This window comes from Oncorhynchus keta, chromosome 6, assembly GCF_023373465.1.
Source record: "Oncorhynchus keta strain PuntledgeMale-10-30-2019 chromosome 6, Oket_V2, whole genome shotgun sequence".
In the NCBI taxonomy this organism is placed as follows: domain Eukaryota; kingdom Metazoa; phylum Chordata; class Actinopteri; order Salmoniformes; family Salmonidae; genus Oncorhynchus; species Oncorhynchus keta.
Window position 1 is genome coordinate 17,601,466 of NC_068426.1, and position 24,820 is coordinate 17,626,285.

General features: G+C 41.8%; 1 protein-coding gene across 1 annotated transcript; it reads left to right on the top strand.

The window, feature by feature from the left end:
- Positions 1–100: 100 nt before the first annotated feature.
- Positions 101–24,315, top strand: ehd1b (EH-domain containing 1b). The gene is made up of 5 exons (XM_035771966.2): positions 101–953; positions 8,247–8,344; positions 22,588–23,000; positions 23,162–23,326; positions 23,482–24,315. Exons 1-5 carry the CDS (start codon positions 565–567, stop codon positions 24,001–24,003), a joined length of 1,587 nt encoding a protein of 528 aa, XP_035627859.1. The 5' UTR covers positions 101–564; the 3' UTR covers positions 24,004–24,315.
- The last annotated feature ends 505 nt before the right edge of the window (positions 24,316–24,820 follow it).

Consider the following 24,820-nt stretch of genomic DNA (forward strand, 5'->3'; position numbering starts at 1 on the left):
GGCTCACGCCCGGGGGTTAGTCCTTTTCCAAAACGAATGCAATCAACTTTCACCCTGTGCAAAACACGCCTACCATGGCAATATTAATCGAATCCCCTCACTGTTACACGCTTTCTGACGTTCCACTAGGGAGGGCTTGAGACCTGACTGGAGAAGCACGGTTGTCTGACAAGAGACGGTTTCTTGGTCTGCTGCTAGCCTTGCGGTTTGAGTTCCAGAGTTAGAGCAAACGTGTTTGATAGCTTCATTAATCTATTGTAAAACTAAATAGCTTCGAACTGTTAAACCGTCTGTTAATTTGCACAAACTGTGGTAGCTAGCCGAACCCCTCAGACCGTTAACACATTATTTTGAGTGAAGAGGAGACACTGAGCTAGCTATCTATTTAAGACACGTAGAAAGCTAACCGGCTGGCTGGCAAGTACATTTACTAATTCAAACTTTCTACCTCATCGGGGAGAGACACATAACCGTTATCCAGCGATATCAACAACTACCTTATTGAACATCTACCGTTGCATTGAGATAACAAGTACATCTGCAATATTTTCGAATTTGGGCACCATGTTTAAACGGGATGGAAAGAAGGACCCAGAACTATTCCAAAATGTCTCTGAAGGGCTGAAAAAACTGTACAGGACCAAACTCTTTCCATTGGAAGACACCTACCGCTTCCACGATTTTCATTCACCCGCTTTGGAAGATGCCGACTTTGACAACAAGCCTATGGTGCTCTTGGTTGGCCAATACTCTACAGGTAAAACCACCTTTATCCGGCATCTAATGGAGCAAGATTTCCCCGGCATGCGGATAGGGCCCGAACCGACCACCGACTCCTTCATAGCGGTCATGCATGGAGAGCAGGAGGGGCTGATCCCAGGCAACGCACTAGTAGTTGACCCCAAGAAACCCTTCAGAAAACTCAACGCTTTTGGCAATGCTTTTCTTAACAGGTGAGTCCCAGTCCAGTCTAACTACTTAGCGAAATACTAGTTTATATTGACAGCTAACTGGGAATATTTTATGAATCCCCCAGCCAGGGAATTAAAAAGATGGCCTGAGCTAGCACTGTTGGTGGACAGCTAACGTTCGCTAGCTCTTCTCTATTGATTGTCATATTTGCCCGAGGATCATCGAATAATCATGCTACTTTCTTTTCACTCCATTTATTCATATTTGGTATTTTATTAATTCTTATCCTCGGTTCAGTGTGTGACAGTATGCAGGGGAGTGACTGTGTGTTTGTGTTGAACGTTGAAGAGCCACCTCTGCTCAGCCCATGTCCTTGGACTGAGACTGATCAAGTTAACAAGTTTACTACCCCCCCCCCAAAAAAATCTATGCTTTCATAATGCTCCCACACAGAGCTGTCATGGGAGTATGACAAATATTATTAAGGTCGTCTCTTAAAAAGTGAAATGGGGTGTGGTCAATAGGTCCATCCTGTTTTGACATCACCTTGCAATCAACTTCTGTACATGAATGCAAGAGATGTCATAGCTTATGTAAGAAATGAGAATCAACTCTGATAGTAGCTAAACTATTACCCTTACTCTGAGAGAAAATGTGTGATCTATTAATTACACTGTACGTATTGTAAGTATGATAATTGTATTGCAGAATGTCTCCGCTCAGAGGACCCATTGACACAGCCTCTGTCCTGGTACAAGCTGCGGAAGCGGCTGTCGGGTTTGATCAATTATTAACTGGTGCTGCTTTCATTGTTACATTGATTTCCACATTCATGCAGAATACCTGGACAGACAGGGTAGAGTAGTACTTTACTAATCCCAATTTGGGACATTATTTTATCACTTCAGCATCAAATCGGTTAAATTACAAAGACCGGACCCGTATCAGTGAAAAAAAGGCATGATAAGACATGTTAATAGCCAATAAATATGTAATCTATCCTCCTGGGAAACTGCAACAAGTCATTAAAAAGGCATTATAAATTTGTAATTTACACACCAATTCTACAATGTTGTATCCTGACCAACCATTGTTTTATTTAATGTATAACTGATGTCAGAAACATACTCATCTTTAGTGGATTGTCAGTGGTATGGACCTTTTGCTTTACTAAAACTATGCCAAATCATGACCATTGCTCTGTGAATCATTACACTTGCAACATTCTATGGCGATTCCATGCCAGTGGGAGCGGAAAATATTTTTGGAATCTTGGATTGTTCCAACAGTCCTCACAGTTCCTCCCATGAGGTTTCTATGTTTGACATGCATATCACAAACCATTTTTGAGGAAATCATGATGGAAGTGGCCCTTTTTAGACCTAAACATTCAAATTGTATTTGTCACATGCGCTGAATACAACACCTTTATCATATGTGAACCGTATATGATACAGACAACATCTTGGTGTCATACTACTTGTAGTGTGCGCTAATTTATGGAGTAGGTCTAGATGAGGAAATGCACCTTTTCGCATTCATTTATTCAACATAAAAATATGAATGTCAACTCAAATGGATTATAGCTAGGTTTCCATCCATTTGGTGACAGATTTTCAGGTGATTATTAAAAAATATACATATAGAACATTTTGTATTTTCCCACCAGTGGTGCGTTTCTACAAACGCTAATAAAATAAATCACGTTCCTGAACCAACACTTGCACTTGACTCCCCTCTACAGAGTTTTGTCACAAACCATTGCGTTAAATGGCAAATGTGTCTACTCTGGACTGGCCTTGGCACTTGTGCTCTAGCCAACAGCTTGCAGATACAGTGGGTAGGCTAGTCTACATGATGAGAATATTTCTCTGTCGAAGGGTTGTCAAGCATTGATCATCATGTCAACAGAATAAGACCCACCTCCATTTTCTCACATAATTAAATATATTAGTTAGGTTACACATTGAGCTGTGCTACTGTAGCTACATTTTGTGACAACCTGCACTGTGTTCATCACTTTATCCTGCATTCCAGTAGTGCATATGGAAAATAATGTTTTTGGGTGGCAGTTGAAAAGCAGATGCTGTATTTGACATGTAGGCTTGTCTTTTGCTTTGTGTAAAATGTTTTTTTTATATATATATATATATCACACACACTTATGGATTTTGAAATGTGAGAACAAGGACTATGCAACCCCAACCCCCCCTTACTTAAAATTGCCTTTGAAAGTTGAGGTGGCTGTGTCATTTCACGTGTCAGTGTTTTTAGCACTGTGTTCAGAACACCTCTATTTTCAATCAGTTGTGCTTTTCCCTTGGGTGTGACCCAAGTTGACACTAGCCTGCCACTTGAGGAATGGGATCCTCTGTATTGAATGTTGTCATGTGGAGGGAGTGGTGACTGGGGTTATAACAGTAAGGAGGGGTGAGGGTCTCCTGGAGAAGCGCTGATAAAAAGCTACAATAGCGGTACTTACCAGCTGAGTTTATACTTGGCTCTATGCGACTGTCACCCCCTGCCATGAGACATTTGGCTCGTTACTATTTTAGTGCAGGGGTTCTTAAACTCTTTCTGTGTCTGTAGACTGGTCAGGCTTTCTGAGCAGAAAGGCCAGTCAGTCCCTTACTTCAGCTTTGCCTTGGCAGAAAGAACTCGGGTACTGAATCAGCCGTTTCTCCTTCAAACAATAATAATAATATAATAATAATATATGCCATTTAGCTGACGCTTTTATCCAAAGCGACTTACAGTCATGTGTGCATACATTCTACGTATGGGTGGTCCCGGGAATCGAACCCACTAACCTGGCGTTACAAGCGCCATGCTCTACCAACTGAGCCACAGAAGGACCACAATAGGCAGCACATTCTGACTCTTAATGTTTCCTTTCTCTCTTGGCAATCATGCACAGCACTGTCATCCATAACCTTGCTGTTCTAGCCAGCCCCTCTCTGCTGCCTCTCTCAACCCCTTAACAATACTCCAGATGCATGATGAACCTGTCAGGGTGGTGTATGCTGCTGCTGTCAATGCCTCCCAGAGCCCCCTTTCTGTTTTTCAGTTTGCAGCTTACACACAGACCATGTTCGTTGGCAACCGAGCCAAGGGAACTCCAGGAATTCGGGATGAGAGTAGATGTGGGAAAAAAATTGAGGGAGCGGAGACTCTGAGGAAGATACCCAACATAGATGGGTCTGGGGAAAATCTAAGGGAAACCTCCAGGAAGGGTGGGTGTGTCGTGAAGATAAGGTCTGGCTGAGTGATCTGTGGAGGGTTGCAATTGAGGGGTTAGTGTTTTTTATATTTATGTTATTTCATTTTATGACTAACCGGCAAGTATATTTTAGGATTGGGTGATGGTGGCTGTGTGAGCGACATGGAGTGGTTTAGTCAGGAGTGATGCACACGCATCCAGATGCACTAAGGAAACTTTTCCCATGATCAGATGAGGTAAGGGGTTAGAAAGATAAGACCTCTGCCACAATAAGGGAATTCCTGCCACTCTGTCACATTGAAGGCCTCCAACTGCTCTTAAACGCGAGTAAAACCAAATGCATGCTTTTCAACCGATCGCTGCCTGCACCCGCATGCCCGACTAGCATCACCACCCTGGATGGTTCCAACCTTGAATATGTGGACATCTATAAGTACCTAGGTGTCTGGCTAGACTGCAAACTCTCCTTCCAGACTCACATCAAACATCTCCAATCAAAAATCAAATCCAGAGTCGGCTTTCTATTCCGCAACAAAGCCTCCTTCACTCACGCTGCCAAGCTTACCCTAGTAAAACTGACTATCCTACCGATCCTCGACTTTGGCGATGTCATCTACAAAATGGCTTCCAACACTCTACTCAGCAAACTGGATGCAGTCTATCACAGTGCCATCCGTTTTGTCACTAAAGCACCTTATACCACCCACCACTGCGACTTGTATGCTCTAGTCGGCTGGCCCTCACTACATATTCGTCGCCAGACCCACTGGCTCCAGGTCATTTACAAGTCCATGCTAGGTAAAGCTCCGCCTTATCTCAGTTCACTGGTCACGATGGCAACACCCATCCGTAGCACGCGCTCCAGCAGGTGTATCTCACTGATCATCCCTAAAGCCAACACCTCATTTGGCCGCCTTTCGTTCCAGTACTCTGCTGCCTGTGACTGGAACGAATTGCAAAAATCGCTGAAGTTGGAGACTTTTATCTCCCTCACCAACTTCAAACATCAGCTATCCGAGCAGCTAACCGATCGCTGCAGCTGTACATAGTCTATAGGTAAATAGCTCACCCTTTTTCACCTACCTCATTCCCATACTGTTTTTATACTGTTTTTATTTATTTACTTTTCTGCTCTTTTGCACACCAATATCTCTACCTGTACATGCCCATCTGATCATTTATCACTCCAGTGTTAATCTGCAAAATTGTATTATTCACCTACCTCATGCCTTTTGCACACATTGTATATAGACTGCCCATTTTTTTCTACTGTGTTATTGACTTGCTAATTGTTTACTCCATGTGTAACTCTGTGTTGTCTGTTCACACTGCTATGCTTTATCTTGGCCAGGTCGCAGTTGCAAATGAGAACTTGTTCTCAACTAGCCTACCTGGTTAAATAAAGGTGAAATAAAAAAAAATAAAAGGGAGAGGAAAGAAATCACTTTTTCCAGTATGCTCTGCTTTTTGCCATTACTCTAATTTCTAAGAAAATTAACTCATGTACAGGTTCACTATATCACTCCACTGAAGGCCCGTCACACGACTCTACTACATTTGAATTGCCTGACAGCGGATAGAGAAGTCTGTCTAGTAAATGTCTAGATTGCCAACTAAATGTACTGACTGCCTCTGGGGGTGGATGAAAAATTAAAGCTACTTCAATTACATGGTGTTCAAATAATCATGCAGGAGTCATGTGTTTATTGTTATCTGGTGTTTAGGCCTAGGTAGCTGCCCAACATTTCCACAAATGATTTTGTTGAGCTCTCTCTCTAAATAGTTTTATAAGAGTGGACAGAAAGTGTGTGTGTGTGTGCTCGTTGTATTGAGTGTAGCATATGGTTTTGTGCCTTGATTTGGAGGGTCTCCAAAAACAATAGTCAGTCTATTTCTAGAGGAGCTGGACAGCTCAGATACAGCTCTTCATCTATTGTCTTGTAAGATGTCAGAGGATGCAGGTTTGCATCAAAGCTCAGTTCCAGTAATTTACTTGTCATCTGAATTTATAAGCATAAATTAGATCAAATGTGTTGATAATGTGAATGGGGAAAACAGGATCAACTAAACTATATAAACAAGGGAATGTTTATTGGTTGCTCAGGAGGTAGAGGGGAATTCAGATGTGTGAAATAAATTTGACTAGTTGTGGAAAATACCGGAGATTAAAAAAAGGTCAGGAGCATGCACCGCATGCCAAACAGGTGCTGTTAGATTACTATAATTTTTGTAAAGCCTATATTTGCATTCATTTGTGAATAAAATTTCTGAAGTGCAACGGTTTAGGCCTATTTATTGTTTACGTTAATTATTTAATGGTTGCTTTATTTTTTTAAACTAAAATGCTTGATTGCATTTGAAACTGACTCGTGTGATGATGACATTAACGAATAATTGATTGATACAGTAGCCTAGATAAGTATTTAAATATAGGCTTAAGTTACGGTATTAAAACTAAACAGGATGCGCTCTACAGCTCAATGGTGATTATACAAGGCTGCTATACTAAGCCTGCTAATGATAATGACATTACTTATAACGATTGACAATAATAATAATAGACAAATTTGTGAAATTGTTTATACGACGTGTTGTGAGGCTTGGTGCTCACGGAATCAGTGGGTTATTAAACAAACACTCAAACGGGCTTTCAATAGTTATTTTTTTTCTCCCCTCATCAATCTACACACCACCACATAATGACTAAGTAAAAACAGGTTTTTGGAAATTTTTGCAAATGTATTAAAAATATAAAACACATTTACATATGTATTCAGACCCTATGCTATATGTGACTCGAAATTGAGCTCCGGTGCATCCTGTTTCCATTGATCGTCCTTAATATTTCTACAACTTGATTGGAGTCCACCTGTGGTAAATTCAAATGATTGTACATAATTTGAAAAGGATCACACCTGTCTATATAAGGTCCCACAGTTGACAGTGCATGTCAAAGAAAAAACCAAGCCATGAGGTTAAACGAGTTGTGCGTAGAGCTCTGAGACTAGATTGTGTTGCGGCACAGAACTGGGGAAGGGTACCAAAACATTTCTGCAGCATTGAAGGTCCCCAAGAACACAGTGGTCTCCATTCTTAAATGGAAGAAGTTTGTTACCAACCAGCCAAACTGGGCCATCGGGGGAGAAGGGCCTTGGTCAGGGAGGTGACCAAGAACCTGATGGTCACTCTGACAGAACTCTAGTATTACTCTGTGGAGAGCTTGAGAGGATCTGCAGAGAAGAATGGGAGAAACTCTCCAAATACATGTGTGCCAAGCTTGTAGCGTCGTACCCAATGAGACTCGAGGCTGTAATCGCTGCCAAAGGTGCTTCAACAAAGTACTGAGTAAAGGGTCTCAATACTTATGTTAATGTGATATTTTATTTAAAATATTTTAGAAAAAATGCATAAACTTGTTTTTTTCTTTGTCATTATGGTGTATTGTGTGTATGTTAGTGGGGAACAATTCAATCCATTTTAGAATAAGGCTGTAACGTAACAAAATGTGGAAAAAGTCAAGATCTGAATACTTTCTGAATGCACTGTATATATAAGGCACTTAACATTTTAGGGTATTGATTATAGACAAGTTGGTTTCCTCTCACTGTTCTTATACAATTAATGGAAGGGCTGTTTTCTCGTCTCCTAACTCTTTGTTGGTACCTCCCCCGCATGGTTCTCAACACCAATATGCTTGTTTACTTAGCTATTATGCACATAGCAGCATGGTCTAGGAAGGTGCCAATTCAACAGCGCAATTATGTTTCAGAACCGTGGACAGCTATCACTATCCAATGCGGGAGAAAGCGCATTTGTTATAGAATAATATCATTTTTATTTGTTGTACCGTTCTTACATGATATAACTATATAACATTTCAGTAGCATGTCTTAGACTAATAGATCACATCACTAATGTGCCAGCCCCACAGCATTCACAATGGATTAGACCAATCAGACAGGCACCAATCAAACAGGTGTCAGGTACACCATGATTTTAGCAAAAAATTATTGCAACTGCTCGACTGAAGAAATGCCGGTCGACCAAACAATCAACCATTCGACTAAATGGGGTGTGCCCTACTACATATCAACACTCTGTATCTTTCTCCCAGGTTTGTGTGTGCTCAGATGCCCAACGCTGTATTGGAGAGCATCAGCATCATCGACACCCCAGGAATCCTTTCTGGAGAGAAGCAGAGGCTCAGCAGAGGTTGGTGCTTTACCTCCTATTTTTCAGTCTCTTACTTCCCCATCTTTCTTCTCTATGCCCCCTCTCAATGGCTGTCCTTTATTCCTCTCCCTTGTTCATTTCCTCTCATGCTCTCCATCTTATCTCTCCATATTCTGTCTCCATATTCTGTCTCCATGATTCTTTTTTTTTTTTTTTTGTGCCATTGAGAATGCAGATTCATACTGTAGGCATTTCGGACACACCCGTAGTGAAGCAGAGGAATGAAATTGAATAAGTTGCATTACCAGAGCATAACACGGCGTGTATTTTTAGCCGTCCTGTTTATATTACTGCAGAACAGCCTACTCTGTTTTCTAGGCTGAATTCCTGTGTGTGTGATCTGCTTCAGAAGACAACTACCTCCTATATATGGTCCTAGGGCAAGTGCATTGGGTGGAGATATAGCCTAGTGGTTTTGTTCAGGAAACAATTGTTCACCTTTTTGTTTAGAGTGTAGGGTGTTAAGCAGTCTTACCTTCCTGTTGGGAGTGTGTGTGTGTTGCAGAAGAGAGGATGTCAGAACCTCTCCACGCCCCTGCCCCCCTCATGTTGAACACAGTGACAATGTGTGTGAGTGCCATCCCACTCCAAGATAAATGTCCTGACAGAGAGGAAGGCCACCAGGAAACAGTGGGAGCCTCAGAGGGAAAGGGCTGGAGGATGGATGGTTAGGGCAAAACACTGACTCCTGGGCAGGATGACGGGAAGAGTTGCTAGTTTAACTTAATGTTGAGCCTGGAACTTTTTGACTTCATCCAAAGCATACATTGAGTTCTAGTTATGTGTTTTTACACACACTTTCAGGGATGGGCAACAGACTAGTCTTGTGAGGCTTGTGGGTGCCCTAGAGCATGCGATGCTAGCATGGTCACCCCAGGGTAAAACAGCCTCCTGGGGACAGAAAAGAGATGCAGTGGTAGGTAGAAGGTGAGAAAACGGGGAGGCTTTTATAGTTGGTCTTTAACTAAAACATTGGTGGTATAAAAGTAGACTTGTCATGTTAAATTAACTTTGATGTTGGGAGTGCTGAAGGCAGGAGATAGAATGAGTGTTTGAAGTCCAGTGGAATTAATAAGAGTGGAACCATGGTGTGCTGTACCGTCCTTGACTTTAGGTGGGAGAGTCGGGGACTGGGACATTGCAACAGGGCTTTCATGCACTTACTGGAGAGAGTATTGAACACCTCAGTACCCACGAGTCACATGAGCACCATGGTGAAGTAAAATTGGGCAGGCCAGAATGGATTTTAATTCACATTCTGACAGTATATTGAACAAGGATTGAAACTGGGGTTACAACAGTTTGTAGAGTGGTTATTGTGGTCAGAATACATTTTTCATTAGGCAATAGTGGGGCTACAATGGGGAAGCTCTGCTACAATCATTAGTCACTGATGGAAAATAGGAGGTTGTTGGTTGTTTTTCCCCAAGCTGTCCTCTTATCTCTTTATAACATGCATACTACACAGACACGGGCTAAAACACACATAGGAAACACGCATAGGAAACACACACACACACACACACACACACACACACACACCACACAGACACTCAAAGGAAAGCCACACCACAGTCAATGCAGGGTCACTGCAGTACACTTCCCCATTGTCCCTGTGACTGTGGCACATGTCCAAATTGAACGCTGTCAGCCCATCTCCCTTCACAAATTCTCTCATCCCACTCCAAACTACTTTCCCTTTCATCCTTTTGTTTTCATTTTCATTGAGTACCTCTGTTAACAGAATGGCTTTGTTGGACATTATTTCTTTGCCCAAACCTAGCTGAAATTCCAGATGTCTGATTTTAAAACTAGGCTACAGCATCCATTACCACCATTAGACTTTCCACCTTTAAGACTGAATATGTTTGTAGGTGCAACAGTTTGTATTACATTTATAATTTGTCACTCACATGCTCATTTCTGTCCAATAAGCACCAACGATGTGCTATTGTTGTAGCATTTCCGACAATGCTAACATCTTTTCAGACACATCTGCGTTCTAAAACTGGACCTAAGTAATTGAGTTGCGCATTAACAGTGCAAGTAGCTAGTTAACACCAGTCGGATGAAAGGCAAGCTACATGCAAAGGAATCTAACTATATTTTGCTATTGCAGGTTTTTCACATGGCTGAAGTCTTTTGTGTAAACTGTTGGTCTTTGACACTTGCGTGTGTAACGGATGTGAAACGGCTAGCTTAGTTAGCGGTGTGCGCTAAATAGCGCTTCAATCGGTTACGTCACTTGCTCTGAGACCTTGAAGTAGTAGTTCCCCTTGCTCTGCAAGGTCCGCGGCTTTTGTGGAGTGATGGGTAACGATGCTTCGAGGGTGACTGTTGTCGTTGTGTGCAGAAGGTCCCTGGTTCGCGCCCGGGTATGGGCGAGGGGACGGACGTAAAGTTGTACTGTTACACGTGTAATAAGCACAAAAAGCATTCTTGGCTTATATTGCGAGTTGGCTAGCCAACTAACTTTAGCCAGTAACATTAGCTAGCACCAAGGCTGTAATGTTAGCTGAATGGACGGCTCATGCACCGGCACAATATAGCTATCCCGCATTCTTCCACAAACAAATCACAGCTAGCTAAGTAAAGTTCCTAGTCAATGCGCAACTTTGGAAAACTGCCACGCATTATGCATGCAATGGTTAAAGTTCAATCAGTACTGAGTGAATGAAGAACAAGTGTCCTGTCATCACCAGACTGTCTGTTTTTAAATAGTGTCAAGATAATGCGTTCATGACAGGGTTTGTAGCGTTTTAGATGGTAGACTGCAAACCGGATATCATTGTTTTCAATGCGAGCACAATGGTAAATGCCTTTGAGGTCAGCCACCGTGGTAGGCGGAGTTCAAATATTTCCACTTTTGCTGTCTGCCATAGTGTTGTTTTCTACCGGATGTTGACTGGTTTGTTTACTGAAATAACCATAGCAATGCATGCTGGCTTGCTTTCGACGTCAGTTTTTCATGCTTTCTTGTTCCGCCATGCCGACTGGTTTGTTTTTTGCGTCCTTTGTCTAAATGCAGCATAACACGGAACCCAGACAGACTGCTCGTGTGCGCCATCGTGCATAAATGTATTTTGTCCCCCCACACCAAACGCGATCACGACACGCAGGTTAAAATATCAAAACAAACTCTGAACCAATTATATTAATTTGGGGACAGGTCGAAGCATTAAACATGTATGGCAATTTAGCTAGCTTGCTGTTAGCTAATTTGTCCTGGGATATAAACATTGAGTTGTTATTTTACGTGAAATTCACAAGGCCCTCTAATCCGACAATTAATTCACACCTAAAACGGTCAACTGACTCGTTTCTAGTCATCTCCTTTTTCCAGGGCTTTTCTTCTCTTGACTTTATAATGCAATTGGCAACTTTCACAAATTAGGTGCATTACTGCCACTGAAAGACCTCGTTTGTCTTACAGTGGGTACCTGCTTCTATAAACCAATGAGGAGATGGGAGAGGTAGGACTTACGGCGCAATATGCGTCAGAACTAACTTCTAATTTAGCCATTGGCATTGCAGACGCTTATTGGCGCAATAATTGAATAACATAGATTTCTACATTTTATTTTGCAACACACATGCAACGCGAGCGGTGTAGTCAGCCTGTAAGCGTTAACATTACAGCCATGGAATCTGAAGGGTTACCACAGCCACAAAGTCAAAATGGGTTGTTGTAAAAATTCATAAATATTAGCTCTTTGGTTTTAATTTATGGTTGGGGCTAGGCATAAGGTAACCTGTGTGGTTAGGTTTAAAATCAGATTTGTTTTGACACCCCGGTCCCAACTTGTGCACACAGACTTGTGCGCACAGACACATGCTTATTAGGTGGCTCTTCAAAGCATTGCTGAGTTGCAATGGACAGGGACTGTTTGTGTGTGTACTAGTGTGCGCGTCTTGCCAATAGTGTGTGATTGCGACCCGCAATTCAGACCTCGAGCATTCCATTGGGTTCCTGATAGCTAGCTAACTAGCTAGCACAGTGTCCTTTTCTCCTGCATGCCAACCACCTGCAAAGTACGCTGTCTACTGGTGTGTGAGCTAGCTAACAATTCCGCCTGCTGTGTACTGAAGTCCTACTTAGCTAGCTAGCACCCAGTGTCCTTCACTAACGCCTACCAAACACCTGCCTTCGCCGTCGTTCACAGAACTGCAGGAAAACGGTGCCTGACAGGCTGGGGTGAAGGACACTGTCTACTGTTGTCCTAGCTTGCTACCAACCAGCGTTGTTGCCCCCGCCTTTTCTTCTGTGGAGTTTATCGGCAGTTGGCATCCAACGTTATGGTGAATTACCACCTACTTTACTGTAGTGCTCCAGTCTGTGTACTGGAGTCCTAGCTTAAAAATGACCAATAGAAGTATAAAGAATTCCCAGATGCACTCCACCCCGACGGTACATCCCAGGGACACACTGCTTTGTGGCAGGGTGGTGGATTGTGTTCCCTGAAATGCTTACACCAGCTGATTGATGGAGCACAAGGCCCTCTCTGCACTAGTTTATCTTATGGAACATCCAGCTCCTACACTGTGCGATATCAGAGAAGACCACCGTTGTCCCGGGAAACCTTTTGGATGACCAAATCTGTGCATCTGCCACACCGGTGCCGTCCCCTAGGTGTATCCCAAGTCGTTTCCATCGAGTGGGGTGACTAGGATGTCATGGGGAGAAGTAGCACAGGCACTCTGCTGGCGCAGAACACAGAGCGGTTTGTGCCACTTCATGCCTTGCTCTCAGAGCCACCTAATGTGACCGTCAATAATGTATGTAAATGGTTGATTGGTAGGCTACATTGATTATTTTTATTTTCCAGGAGCTTGCTCAATTTGTCTTTTTTTCCAGTTAACTCCATATTGGCTTAAATGGATTTCTGGTTTTTCGCATCCCTCTGCCAAATCAGTTATTTTAATATTAAATAAATATGAATTACTACACTATTTCTGTTGCCATTTGTCATTGTGTATTTTTACTTATGTATTGCTGTGTTATAATGTAATCACCTTCCGACGTAAAAACCATGGATATTCAAAACAATTTTTAAAGTGAGTTCTCATCAGTCTTAAACAAAATAGGAAATTCACATGAACACCACAATGCCTACTCCACCCATGCTCTACCAAGGTTTTCCAGCACACAGCTTTGACTTCCTACAACAGCTTTGTTGGTCTATTGTACTTCAAACAACGTGTATGCAGGTTGCTTAGGATTCAAACCTACTCAAACAGCCTAATTCTTCAGTGGAGTAACTTTAGTGTCCTGCTATTCAAATGTTTATAAATTGGGAGGTTCAAACCCTCAATGATTGTCTGAAAGTCGTGGTGTATCAGACCACGGGTATGACAAATTACTTTTTACTATTCTAATTGCCTTGGTAACCAGTTTATAAAAGCAATAAGGCACTTCCCGGGGTTTGTGGGATATGGCCCATATACTATGGCTAATGGCAGTATCCAGGCACTCTGCGTTGCGTTGTCTATTGGAACAGCCATATACCACACCCCTCCGTGCTTAATGCTTAAATATACACTGAGCCAACAAAATAAAAAAATGTAATATTGAGTTGCACCCCCGTTTTTAATAAATTGGCAAACTTTTCTAAACCTTTTTATGTTTTGTCATTATGGGGTATTGTGTGTAAATTTCAAACCATTTTAGAATAAGGCTGTAACGTAACAATGTGGAAAGTCAAGGGGTCGGAATACTTTCCAAATGTTCTAGCCTACCCCTTTCCAGTAATGAATTCAAGGCAGTGTTAGCTTTATTTAATTACGGGTTATGCATAATAAGCTTAACTTATATCCTCTCTTGTGCAAGCACCTGTGCTCTGCTGGCCTCTTTAACAAATGCTCTTGGAGTCCCATGCAGAAAATCTAGACTAGCTTGCTGGACATGATTTTTCTTATACCAAGAGACCATTCGAAGAGGGACGCAAGCTCTTTTTTCCCCTAATGTTAAATACAGCAGCCCAATAAAACTCAGGTACATCCGGTTTAATTTCTATTTGCCATATCTTTCAAACTGTGTGCTTTCTCAAAAGTTCTTAACCCATATGCGTTTTACATTGGTTAACTTGTTATTATGGTGGAGAGTAGGCATTGTGGTACTGATGAATTTCCTTTTTCATCCTCATACCAATGCCTACTTCTCACTTAAAACAGTTATTTTTTGTTGTTGTAGTGTTATCTGCCTCAAAGTGATACTTGTCTCATTTGCCCTGGCTCAAACCTGGCAAGGACAGTTAATAATCTCAAGTCTTCTATGTATTTGTCGACTAGTTCAGCTCCACGGCTGCTTTACAATTCTGTTAATCATAATACTATGGCCTTCTTGACTAGGCTATATGGAAAAAAAGAGTAGGCTATTTAGCTACCTTTCTTTTAGGGTGCTAGAGTGAGGACTTTTCCAAATAAGGGCACTGCTATTTTGCCTCAGGGTTACAGTAGTGAATCTAGGTTACTACTTTATCTGTGAAGGTACGGCAGGTGAATTGGGTGATGTCCTTGCCACTCTAGCATGTCCTGCAAGGTTCACTTAGACAGACCGTTCATTATTTACTGTATACATGCTCAAGGTCCTCCTCGGTGACTCCCAAGGTTTCTCCCGGTTTCGGGTGTCACGGGCATTCTCTCTCACGCTTAAACAATTCCTGGCAAATTAAGGCTGGTAATAAAGGGGTTGCTGTGTCAGCTGTCAGCAAGTGAGTTGGAAGAGATTTGAACCCATGTGGTTAACCAGTAACAACAAACAGCTTATGCAACTTTGCTGGTTCCTTAACCTTAAAGGAGAAAGTGTTCATGTCCACCAACCACCCTATGCCTGTTTCTTTTATATTTCTGAAATGTATTAAGTTCAGTTTTTTTAGTTTGTTGAACGAATGCATACATTCACACACACATCCCACAATGAATCATTTGACCTCAGGCCATACAGGATAACAACATGTTCCATCAAAAACAGGCCCTGTGCCAACAAATAAGTAATTATCCATTGTATTGTGGAATTCTAATTTCCATTCAATGAACATATTCCTAGATCCTTCTGTTCCAAGCCTTTCTATTAACTGGAGAGGGGATGCCATGCTTATGACTCCCATTAGTGTGAAAAGCTAGCCATTTCCCAAGGGGACACAGAGGAGATAGTTATTTGATGTTATACCACCCAGTCTCCTGTTCTATCCACCAGGACATTGATAATGACCCTGCCTATTGTCAGGGGTGAAGGAGTTGAGCTGTTGGGGACTACCATGTACTAAATAACCAGTAATGTAACTCATGACAAGGCTAGCGGTGTTCATGACCTCATGACCAGCAAGTACACGTCAGTAGGACCACATTTTAGGATGTGATGCCAGGCAGGGGGGGTGGTTAACTGTCAGTCTTTGAAAGCATTCTCCCCCCCCACATGGATCAGGTTTCACTTGCATGGTTTATTAAGTTCAGACATGATTTACACAGTTAATATCTAAGCCAAACTGATGGAATGCACTGACAATAGGTTATGAATGTGTGGATGTCTATCTGGACAGTATTTTGGGTAAGCTGTGTAGGTGCCTAGCAGCATGCCTGTTTGTATGCGCCTACTGGACAGACAGCTGAGTATGTCTCTTTCTGAGCCCTGCAAGGATTGTCTCAAATTTCTAACCTATGCTTCATATAGGTATGACGCAGACATTCTCCACCAGCTCAGCATACAGTGATCGTTCTCACCCTAGGCAGTGCCACATTCTCTATTATTACATGATTTTGAAATGAGAAATTATCTCCCCTAGTTTGGTATTGTTCTCAACTCCATGCGTGCGTTCATAGCAGATAGTTGCTGATATTTTTGGCAATTAGTGTATCTGCTATGTGGACACCTGCTCGTCGAACATCTCATTCCAAAATCGTTGGTATTTGTATTTATTATGGATCCCCGTTAGCTGCTACCAAGGCAGCAACTACTCTTCCTAGGGTCCAGGCAGTTATAAATGTTTTAAAACATTACAATACATTCACAACATTAAGTGTGTGCCCAATATGTGTTGCTTCACAGTCCGTTGTTCCTTAAGGTGTTTAAAAAATATATATAATGTATATATATATATATATATTTTTTTATATCTCTCATTTTACTGCTTTGAGTTACTTGATGTGGAACAGAGTTCCATGTAGTACTGTGCACCTACCATAGTCTGCTCTGGACTTTGAAGAGGCCTCTGGTGGCATGTCTTGTGGGGTATGCATGAGTGTCTAAGCTGTGTGCCAGTAGTTCTCTCCACCAATTTCAGCCAGGAGAGCTTGACATGCATATTATTGTTAGCTATCTGTGTACATCCAAGGTCCCCCCTTTGCTGCTATAACAGCCTCTGCTCTTCTGGGAAGACTTTCCACTAGATGTTGGAACATTGCAGTGGGTACTTGCTTCCATTCAGCCACAAGGGCATTAGAGGTTTGGCACTGATGTTGGATGATTAGCGAACTGTGCTGCTGGAAATCACAACTGAGAAATTCCTTCCATTTAGGTTCACTTTCACCTCCACCAATAATTGGCTCCAAGGTTGGGGGCAATTCAACTCTTTTAGTTATTGCAAGACAAGCAGAATTGACCCTGACTATCTGTATCAGGCAGAAAAGTCAATACAATGATTAATGCCATTGTTTGAAACAGACTTTGGGTGGGCTTGACATACAGTTGATTGGCTGGTAAGAGGTAAGGTTGAATATTCAGAATGTTCTTTCTCTCTTGTGATTGAGCTCACCTTGAAGTGTTCAACTTTATATCACCAGAGATTGATTGTTCAGTTACAATGTGATGTGGCAACAATTAACCTTCAGGTTAAATGAAGAATTGTGACCTGCTGTGCTTTTTGATCTTCTCGGTGTAGGTTTGACATCCCTGACTTTATTACCAGTACATCCCTCCTTAAAGGGAGTAGAGATAAGTGGAGCTGTTCTCGTGGACTTTGCCAGGTAACGCCCTCATTGGATCGGTCCAGAGATCACACATCCTGCTGACGTTGACACAAAACCCAGACTGATGGAAGAATACTTTCCTGTGATTCACTAAAGCCAACTTATTACTTACTTACTGTGCTTATTATCCTAGTGAATAACAATCTTAACAAACTACTGTACTGTTTAATTGACTCTTGGCTCTGACAAAACAACTTACATCCATACATACAGTTGAAGTCGGAAGTTTACTTACACTTAGGTTGGAGTCATTAAAACTAATTTTTCAACCACTCCACAAATTTTTTTGTGAACAAACTATAGTTTTGGCAAGTCTGTGTCATGCGCAAAGTAGATGTCCTAAGTCATTTTTCCAACAATTGTTTAGACAGATTATTTCACTTATAAATTCACTATCACAATTCCATTTGGTCAGAAGTTTACATACACTACGTTGACTGTGCCTTTAACTTCATATAGCTGCAGGGGCAGTATTGAGTAGCTTGGATGAAAAGGTGCCCACTGTAAATGGCCAGCTCCTCAGTCTCAGTTGCTAATATATGCTTATTATTATTATTATTATTAGTATTGGATAGAAATCACTCTAAAGTTTCCAAAACTGTCAAAATATTGTCTGTGTATAACAGAACTGATATTGCAGGCGAAACCCTGAGGAAAACCAAAACGAAGTGGCTTCTATTTTGAAAACTCCATGTTCCATAGCCTCCCTTTGCTGGATTTAAAGGAATATGAACCAGATTCATTTTCCTATCGCTTCCTCAAGGTGTCAACAGTCTTCAGACAGTTTCAGGCTTTTATTTTGAAAAATGAGCCAGAACGATAACATCGCGTCAAGTGGTCACATGAGTTTTGCTTACGCAACAGAATTTGGACAGCCATTGTTTTCCCCCCTCCTACTGTGAAAGACATTTGCGGGTGATATATTATCGATTATATATTTTAAAAACAACCTGAGGATTGATTATAAAAAAACATTTGACATGTTTCTGTGGACATTATTGAAACTATTTGGAATTTGTCTGCGTTGTCGTGACTGCTCATTCCTGTGGATTTCAGAACATACAAACAAACGGCGGTATTTTGGATATAAAAGTCATCTTTATGGAACAAACGGAACATTTGTGTAACTGGGAGTCTCGTGAGTGAAAACATCCGAAGATCATCAAAGGTAAATAATTAATTTGATTACTTTTCTGATTTTCGTGACCGAGCTACCTGATGCGAAGTGTACTTAATGTTTTAACACTTGGATTGCTTTCGCTGTAAAGCATAATTTCAAAATCTGACACGACCGGTGGATTAACAAAAGGCTAAGCGGTGTTTTCCTATATTGCACTTGTGATTTCATGAATATAAATATTTATAGTAATATTTATTGTATGTAGCACTATGCTATTCAGCAGTTGTTCATGACACTTAACCCGATAGGGGGATTGCAGCCATAACAAGTTAAACAGTTTGGGAAATTCCAGAAAAATAACTCATGGCTTTAGAAGCATCTGATAGGCTAATTGACGTCAATTGGAGGTGTACCTGTGGATGTATTTCAAGGCCTACCTTCCAACTCGGTGCCTCTTTTGCTTGACATCATGGGAAAATCTAAAGAAATCAGCCAAGACCGGTCTAGTTCATCCTTGGGTGCAATTTCCAAATGCCTGAAGGTATCACGTTCATCTGTACAAACAATAGTGCGGAAGTATAAACACCATGGGACCATGCAGCCGTCATACTGCTCAGGAAGGAGACTCGTTCTGTCTCCTACAGATGAATGTACTTTGGTGCGAAAAGTGCAAATCAATCCTAGAACAACAGCAAAGGATCTTGTGAAGATGCTGGAGGAAACAGGAACAAAGGTATCTATGTCCACAGCAAAACGAGTCCTATAGCGACATAACCTGAGAGGCCGCTCAGCAAGGAAGAAGCCACTGCTCCAAAAACGCCATTAAAAAAAGCCATATTACGGTTTGCAACTGCACATGGGGACAAAGATGGCCACCCCCGTGCTTCACGGTACAAGTACAATGTCATGTTGTGGGGGTGCTTTGCTGCAGGAGGGACTGGTGCACTTCACAAAATAGATGGCATCATGAAGCAGGAAAATTGTGGATATTTTGATGCAACATCTCCAGACATCAGTTAAAGTTAAAGCTTGGTTGCAAAGAGTCTTCCAGATGAACAATGACCCCAAGCATACTTTTAAAGTTGTGGAGAAATGGCTTAAGGACAACAGTCTAGGTATTGGAGTGGCCATCACAAAGCCCTGACCTCAATCCCATAGAAAATCTGTGGGCAGAACTGAAAGTGTGTGTGTGCAAGGAGGCCTACAAACCAGACTCCGTTACAACTGGCTCTGTCGGGAGAAATGGGCCAAAAGTCACAACTTATTGTGGAAGGCTACCTGAAAGGTTTGACCTAAGTTCAAAAATTTAAAGGCAATGCTACCAAATACTAATTGAGTGTATGTAAACATCTGACCCACTGGGAATGTCATGAAAGAAAGAAAAGCTGAAACTAATCATTCTGACATTTCACATTCTTAAAATAATGTGGTGATCCTAACTGACCTAAGATGGGGAATCTTTACTAGGATTCAATGTCAGCAATTGTGAAACTGAGTTTACATGTATTTGGCTATGGTGTGTGTGTGTGTTTGTGTAGACTTTGACTTCAACTGTACATACATACTAACACAACATTGAACAAATCTAGACACAACAATTACGTAAAGTGATATTAGTCGAGCACCAATCCTTCGACAGAGGAAGATCGGGCTCTACGTACACAGGTCGACGCCTTTCAGGCTTCTCTTCTGGTTTAATCAGCAGAAATGTGATTTAATAAATACATTACTTTTTATTAGGCTTTAAGTAAGTAGCCTAGCTATTGCATATAAAATAACAGCTCTGCACCATTTTATAATGGATCTCTTTAATGTATGTGCGAGAGAAACAATGATCGGATGAAGACAGCTGTTTCTCACTGCTCAAATGGAACGCTGAGTCAGACTGTTCTCTGCATTGTACTTCCCAAGCACATTTTAACTGTGGACGTTGATAGTAATTGTGGCCTTTCCCTTTAAACAGTTTTTTTTTAAAGTCTCCAGCACAGCGTGCCAAGGCAGAGTCAGTGCCCTGCTGCCCTCTAGTTCAATTCAGAATGAACAAATAAATAACTGTTCTAAACAGAGGTGAGGAAGAGGTCTCTTTGTGGTCCCAGTGTCTCCCCGCTGCACAATTAATGCACCAAAGGCTCTTTCCTGTTTGTCATTCAGGGGAGGATATTGTGTGGGGCGAAGTCAATCCTGTCGTAGAAATGGAGTGAATAGAATGGACTTTCGTTCATTTAAAAGATAAGTGTGAATGTCAAGTTTGATTGGACAAATTAATGTATAAAGCATCTGTTCTCATTCAGAACCAAGAATTTCTTATGTTTTCCTTTTGAATGTTTGTAAACCAATGCTTAAACATTTTATATTTTGGAGTGAGATGTATATTAATTACACACTTAATAAAAAATATAAATGCAACATGTAATGTGTTGGTTTCATTAGCTGAAATAAAATATCCCAGAATCTTTCCATATGCACAAAAAGCTTATCTCAAATGTTTACATCCCTGTTAGTTAGCATTTCTCCTTTGCCAAGATAATCCATCCACCTGACAGGTGTGGCAGATGATTAAACCACATTACATACGTGTACCTTGTGCTGGGGACAAAGGCCACTAAAATGTGCAATTTTGTCACGCACAACAATGCCACCGATGTCTCGTGTTTTGAGTGTGTGTGTGTGTGTGTGTGTGTGTGTGCGCGATTAGCGTACTGACTGCAGGAATGTCCACCAGAGCTGTGTATGGCGTTGTGTGGGAGAGCGGTTTGCTGATGTCAATGTTGTGAACAGAGTTCCCCAGGGTGGGATTATGGTATGGGCAGGCATTAGCTACGGACAATGAACACAATTGCATTTTATCGATGGCGATTTGAACGCACAGAGATACCATGAGATCCTGAGGCCCATTGTTGTGCCATTCATATGCCGCCATCAACTCATGTTTCAGCATAAAATTATACGGCACAAGGATCTTCTCACAATTCCTGGAAGCTGAAGTCGTCCCAGTTCTGCTATGGCCTGCATACTCACCAGATGTCATCCGTTGAGCATGTTTGGTATGCTCTGGATTGACGTGGACGACAACCTGTTCCAGTTCCCACAAATATCCAACTTTGCACAGCCATTGAAGAGTGGGACAGCATTACACATGCCACAATCAACCAACCAATGCATATCTGTATTCCCGGTCATGTGAAATCCATAGATTGGGGCCTAATGTATTTCAATTGACTCATTTCCTTATGAACTGTAAATCTAAATTGTTGCATGTTTTATATTTTTGTTGTGTTTTATGTAGGCTAGACCTAGTGTTCAACATTGTGCTCCAGAAAACAACTATGAATAAGACCTTATCTTTTAGAACATGAGGGTGAAATGTGAGGCCCAAATTCGCTTGCATCATCACATCAATTTCATAAGGCTTTACTAGGTGTGTCACGTACAATGAACTGGATTCTGCTTTATCCATTTCTATGCTCAGGAGGTCATGGGTGAAGGGTCAGTGTCGGTGTCACACTGAGAAGAGGGAGGAAGATGGAGGGTGTTTGGTTAAGGTTTTCCTGGCACAGGAAAAACACATATTGTGTCTCATTGTGAAATATACCTGTTTTTGGCTCTGTAGCTGGGGGGTGTCTGTTGCTGTGTGGAGAGAGACCATGGAGACAGGATAAGCTGGAATCTGAGTTTGATTTGCATAGAGAAACAACCACACTCTTACTATGGTCTAGTCTAACGGTCACCCCCCAAAATGTTGTTCAGAAAATCACTGTATATAGTTAACATATTGGATCATAATTTTGATTAAAGATCTAAAACTATTGATGTTTAACTTACAAGTTTGATCTACGTAATGATGTTTCCTGGGTCACAGAATGCCTTTTCTGAAGCCTTTTTTTGGTGGGTGGCCCATGGACTACTAGGAGCAGCTCACACCAATTGAAATCAAATTGGTGTTGATTTATGTGAATATTTCCACTCCTTACATAATCAGATGCCAAACTTATTGGACTGGAATTTTGTTTGAATGCGTCTCACACAATTTTCATATGATTTAAATCTTAACCTTTTTGATAAAAGGATTTAATTCACATTGATGTTTTGAAGATTTCACACCCCTTTTTATTTGAACAATTCTCTTTCCTCTCTTCAGGTTATGACTTTGCTGCAGTGCTGGAGTGGTTTGCAGAACGCGTTGACCGCATCATCCTGCTCTTCGACGCCCACAAGCTGGACATCTCAGATGAATTCTCTGAGGTGATCCGTGCCCTGAAGAACCATGAGGATAAGATGCGGGTGGTTCTGAACAAGGCTGACCAGATTGGCACGCAGCAGTTGATGAGGGTCTATGGCGCCCTCATGTGGTCTCTTGGTAAAATTGTTGGCACTCCAGAGGTGATCCGGGTGTATATCGGTTCTTTTTGGGCTCAGCCGCTCCTGGTCCCAGACAACCGCAAGCTTTTTGAGGCTGAGGAACAGGACCTTTTCAAGGATATTCAGGGGCTGCCTCGGAATGCTGCTCTGAGGAAGCTCAATGACCTCATCAAGCGGGCTCGCCTCGCCAAGGTGAGACCTAGGTCTCAAATGTTGGGGCTTGTTAACAGTAACATTAATCTCAGAAAGCAATTACTCTACTGCATTATTGTATCATCCTCATTGTGCTGAAATCAATTGATCAGTGGGTAGCTGTTTAGGTCCAGATGTGATTTAGTCTTCCCTCCCTCCAGGTTCACGCTTACATTATCAGCTCTCTAAAGAAGGAGATGCCCAATATGTTTGGGAAGGATAATAAGAAGAAGGAGCTGATTGCCAACCTGGGGGAGATCTACACAAGGATTGAGAAAGAGCACCAGATCTCACCTGGAGACTTCCCCAAACTAGCTAAGATGCAGGTACATAAATATACATTATTTTTCTAGTGGAGGTAGTACTTCTGTTAACCAAAGTGGCCATGTAAGTAATGATAGCGGTAGTAGTGATGAGCATTGCAGATGCCTTTTTACTTGACTAGAATTCTCCTGACCTCTTCAACTTTATGAACACACAGGAGATCTTGGCAAACCAGGACTTCAGTAAGTTCCAGGTGGTGAAGCCCAAGCTGCTGGAGGCTGTTGAGGACATGCTAGCCAATGACATCGCCAAACTCATGACCCTTGTCCGCCAGGAGGAGGCAGCCATGCCCAGCCAGTCAGTCCAAGGTGGTGCCTTCGAGGGCACCATGAATGGGCCCTTCGGCCATGGCTACGGCGAGGGTGCAGGCGAGGGCATTGATGAGCTGGAGTGGGTAGTGGCACGAGACAAACCCACCTACGATGAGATCTTCTACACCCTGTCTCCTGTCAACGGCAAAGTGTCTGGTGCCATGGCCAAGAAGGAAATGGTGAAGTCCAAGCTGCCCAACACAGTGCTGGGGAAGATCTGGAAGCTGGCTGACGTAGACAAGGACGGTTTCCTGGACGACGAAGAGTTTGCCCTTGCCAATCACTTGATCAAGGTGAAGCTTGAGGGTCACGAGCTTCCCACTGACCTGCCAGAACACCTTATCCCCCCCTCCAAAAGGGGACTGTAGAATTGGAAATCTGTCATATATGGCATTGGAATCGGCCTGAACAAGTAGAATGGTGCTTAGAGGTGTTTGGGAGAGCTGGGTGGGTGGGTGGATGGGATGAGCTAAAAGGGAAAGGGTTAGTATTTTTGGCCAGGGTAAATGTGACTGCTAAGTGGGTGTTTGATAGCAAACTGTCTAGATAAGGTGTTGTGGGGTATGGGAATGTGACATAAATTGTGGTGTTGGGGTTAAAGTAATGTTAGCCTGTATATGACAATTGGGATAGTCCATTCAAAATAGAAAGAGAAATAAACATGTTTAACTTATTCATCACCTGTGAATCCCTGATCTTTATTACTTATATTTCTCATCCTTATAAGGTCTTTGATGTCATTTGTGCTCACAGTACAATCGCATTTAAATTTTCCTCATTGGGCCATGTCCAAAAGTGAATTCAATTTATTCCTTTGATTAAAAAAATGTCTCATAAGAGGGTTTGTATACTTATACAGGTCACTCAACAAATCAAACGATTAAAGAAACAAGGGACGCTCATAACAAATATATGCTGGGGAAAATTATATTTTATCCTTGTCTTCCATTAAGTTCGATATGGTTTGTCTGAGTTTAGTCCATTGTTTATTCTACTTACAAACATTTAATCAAAATATATAATTTCTAATAAAAACAATGTGTATGTTTGGCTTTTCTAAAGCCATTATAAAGCAAAGTGTTCTTTGAGTCTGAAAACAAGAGTTGCAGAAGCACAGGCACCCATGGAAAGAGAAAAGTCTGAGCCTTTTAGGTAAAACACTGGAGTCCTCAAAGGAATTGTGGC